General features: G+C 34.0%; 1 protein-coding gene across 1 annotated transcript in view; it reads left to right on the top strand.

The window, feature by feature from the left end:
- Positions 1-818: 818 nt before the first annotated feature.
- LOC100633557 (uncharacterized) overlaps positions 819-3652 on the top strand; it is a 6681-nt gene continuing 3847 nt past the window's right edge. The window contains exons 1-10 of the mRNA XM_019997988.1: positions 819-1105; positions 1900-1969; positions 2037-2167; positions 2211-2302; positions 2601-2700; positions 2757-2800; positions 2897-2974; positions 3162-3270; positions 3330-3417; positions 3471-3523. Of these exons, the coding sequence (XP_019853547.1) occupies positions 851-1105; positions 1900-1969; positions 2037-2167; positions 2211-2302; positions 2601-2700; positions 2757-2800; positions 2897-2974; positions 3162-3270; positions 3330-3417; positions 3471-3523 (1020 nt within the window). The 5' untranslated portion in view covers positions 819-850. The remainder of the gene's footprint in view (positions 1106-1899; positions 1970-2036; positions 2168-2210; positions 2303-2600; positions 2701-2756; positions 2801-2896; positions 2975-3161; positions 3271-3329; positions 3418-3470; positions 3524-3652) is intronic.

The raw sequence follows: 3652 nt of genomic DNA, 5'->3' as shown, positions 1-3652 counted from the left end.
TATGTAGCCCATTTATTGAGAAATATTTATCGCATTATCATTGCTGTAAGTGGTGGGTTACACTCAAGCCTTTCTTTGATGCCTACAATGGACCGTATGAAGACAAACATAGGATATGGACTGCATTACTTCTACTGATAAGAATCATTTATGCAGTTGTAGTTGTTTATTTCAACGAAGCACAAATTGCTGTTCTTATTACAATTATAGCAATACTACTTGGTGTTGTTGCCACAACAAAAGGTCCATATCAGAAGAAATGCAATAATTATCTTGAATACTTTCATTATGTTAATCTTATTTCCTTAGCGGGATTTAGTGATCCAAAAATGAAATTAGAAGTTTCTTATATCTTCAGCTACATCTCCGTCTCTCTCATAGTTTTGGTTTTTCTTTGCATTGTGATCTATCGCTTTACTCTGATGAAAATATGGAAAAAAATTAAGTCTCAAGTTATTATGAGGATGCCACAAACTGCAAGAAAGATTTTGCAGCGTCGAAAATATTTGAGGTCACTGAAGGTTCCTTTTGTAGATGACAAACATGTTGTTACCCATGACATGGAGAATATGGTGATAGTAGAACTGTATGATGAAGATGGCGATTTCGTGACTAGAAGAAGAGAGACACTCATACGTGAAGATTTGATTGACTGATTTGTAATGAACATTTTGCATGCATGCATACAATAATTAGCATAATTATTGGTTGTTTTTAATGGTTTTTGTTACAGTTAATGGTTGTTTTCATTTTTCAATGTTTGACATGATTTTTTTTACAAAATTCCACAGCACGATTGCATTGCAGCAATCAGCATGCATGTGTGGGAGATTGGGAGTGGCAATCAAAAATGGCTGGTATTCTAAGAAAAAAAGATCTACTTCTTACACCAGTACTACTACGTTCTAGCATTATTAGTCGTTCTTATGGAGCTAGTGCAGGGAAGGATGAGAGGGTTAGGATCGGCTGTTCTTCTGGTTTTTGGGGTGACACGTCTGAGTCTGCGCCTCAGTTAGTGAGGTATGGTGATTTGGACTTTCTAATTGCTGACTATCTCTCGGAAATAACAATGTCCCTACTGGCTGGAGCTAAAAGAAAGAAACCAGTAATGCTGCATGATACATGTACTAGAAATCTCCATTTTATTTCATTTCCCAATGCAGATAGCAAGTTTGAGCTGATTCTGATCAAAATTGGATTTTTTCAAAAATTTTTAAATTTACTCAAAAATCAGATAAAACACCCTGTACTGTAGTACAGGGTCATTGGCCAAATTTTGTCAAAAATGACTGAAAGAGAATGCTTAATTTTTATATTTTTTCTGATAGATATACATGTTTTTATGTTGTGTAGCAAGTTTGAGCTGATTCTGATCAAATTTGATTTTTAAAGAATTTTTAAAGTTGCTCCAAAATCAGGCTAAAGTCTCTGTACTGTAGTACAGGGTAATTTCGCCAAACATGACTAGGAGAGAATTCTTAATTTTTTTTGATAGATATACATGTTCTTATGTTATGTAGCAAGTTTGAACTGATTCCGAAAATTTGATTTTTTGCGAATTTTTAAAGTTGCTCCAAAATCAGGCCAAAGTTCCTGTACTATAGTACAGGGCCATTGACCAAATTTTGTCAAAAATGACTAGGAGAGAATTCTCATCTTTTATAATTTTTTCTAATAGATATACATGTTTTTATGTTGAGTAGCAAATTTGAGCTGAATCCGATTAAATTTAGATTTTACACAAATTATTGAAGTTACTCGAAATTTGGCCAAAAGTCCTTGAACTGTACTACATGGTCTCAGGCTAAATTTTATTTAAAAACGACTATGTGAGAATCTCCATTTTATTACATTTTCTATGATGTTTCAGCTCAAGCATTAGCCCTTTTCTCATCACAGGATATGGGCTATACTCCTGATTTCATATCTCACTGTATCAAACCACTCATTCATGACATCAAGAAGCAAGGTAGCCACACCCATTAATTATAAGCAGCCACACCCACCACAGCAGAGTTATTAATAGTTATAATTAGGTATTCGTGTCGTTACCAATGCTGGTGGAATCAATCCCGAAGGGTGTGTTAACGCTATTAAAAACGTCATGTCGTCTGAGGGGGTGGAGCTATCAGTTGCCATGGTAACTGGAGATGACATGATGAAGAACGTGAGTGAAAGTTTAATTTTTCTACAAGTTATTGGTGGTGCAGGTGAAGGAGATTAAGGATAGTGAATATGCTGTTGATATCGAATCAGGTCGGACATTACCCTCATCTGTACTGAGCATGAATGCTTATATTGGGTAAGAGTAAGACCCTTTAATTGATTCTCAGTCAGTGGAGCCTTTATATAATGACATTTTAACTTTTAAAGTTATACTGAGGTGTCCTTTATTTGGAGATCATTTATACAGTAAGGAATGCAATTGGTACACTAGGTACTCTCCATTAAATGGAAGTATCCGCTATAGAGAGTGTCTATTAAGAGAGGCTTTACTGTATTTCATTTATAAAAGAGGTTGAGAGGAAAAGGGATATAATGTTTAATTGCATTATTATACATGGATCATTTAATTTGTAATTATAATTCATATATTACAGGGGTTTCCCCATTGCTGATGCACTGGATAAAGGAGCAGATATTGTCATTACTGGACGTGCCACTGATTCAGCACTAGCCCTTGGACCACTGATACACAAAGCATGTGAACATAATAAGTGATAATAATAATTGATTTTTTATTTTTAAAATTCTAGTTTGGTTGGAAGAGAACTGATTATGATTTGCTATCATTAGGAAGGTTTGTCATATGATAGCATGTGATTAGCATGTGATTATCATATGATTATCATGTGATTAACATGTGATTAGCATGTGATGGTTTGTGTATTTATAGTTTAGCTGGTCATCTCATTGAATGCGGTGCTCAAGTCACTGGTGGCATATGCACTGACTGGGATACTGTACAGGGATGGTAAGCAGAGATTTTTGTGCCTTGGGTGTTTTTAATTAAATTTTCAATTTTAGCTAGATATAAAATATTTAGTAGTTATTTAAACATTTTTCAAAATTTGTAAAAGCTATAATAAATTTAAAATGACTTGTAAATTTCTAAATATTATCGATGCATATAGTTACAGCCGCAATTATTCTATTATTAGGGACAATATTGGATTCCCTATTGTTGATTGTGCAAGTGATGGCTCTTTTCTTGTGACAAAACCTCCCTGCACTGGGGGTGTGGTCAACTTTGGAACTGTAGCAGAACAAGTGAGTGAATGTAAACCCTGTAATATGTGGTGGAATACTGGTCAAACCTGTTTCTATAGCTGGTTTATGAAATAGGAGATCCAACTAGCTACGTTCTTCCGGATGTGACTTGTGACTTCTCAGGTGTGACTTTGAAGGAGATGTCAGGTTTGTTATAACCACGCCCACTTTAACAGTTAATGATTAGCCACACCCACCAGATGGAGTACTTGTTAGTGGAGCTAGAGGGAACCCACCGACTGAGACTTATAAAGTAAAATAATTTTATTTTTTTCTATTTTATTTTTTAATTTTTGGTTTTTTATTAATTTTATTTTTTATTTCTTTTTTAATTTATTTTTATTTTTCTATTTTATTTTTATTACTTTTATTTTTTAAATTT

Source organism: Amphimedon queenslandica, unplaced genomic scaffold (assembly GCF_000090795.2).
Source record: "Amphimedon queenslandica unplaced genomic scaffold, v1.1 AMPQUscaffold_13345, whole genome shotgun sequence".
NCBI lineage: Eukaryota > Metazoa > Porifera > Demospongiae > Haplosclerida > Niphatidae > Amphimedon > Amphimedon queenslandica.
The sequence above is the reverse complement of the archived record's forward strand: the minus strand, read 5'-3'. Positions and strand labels throughout refer to the sequence as shown.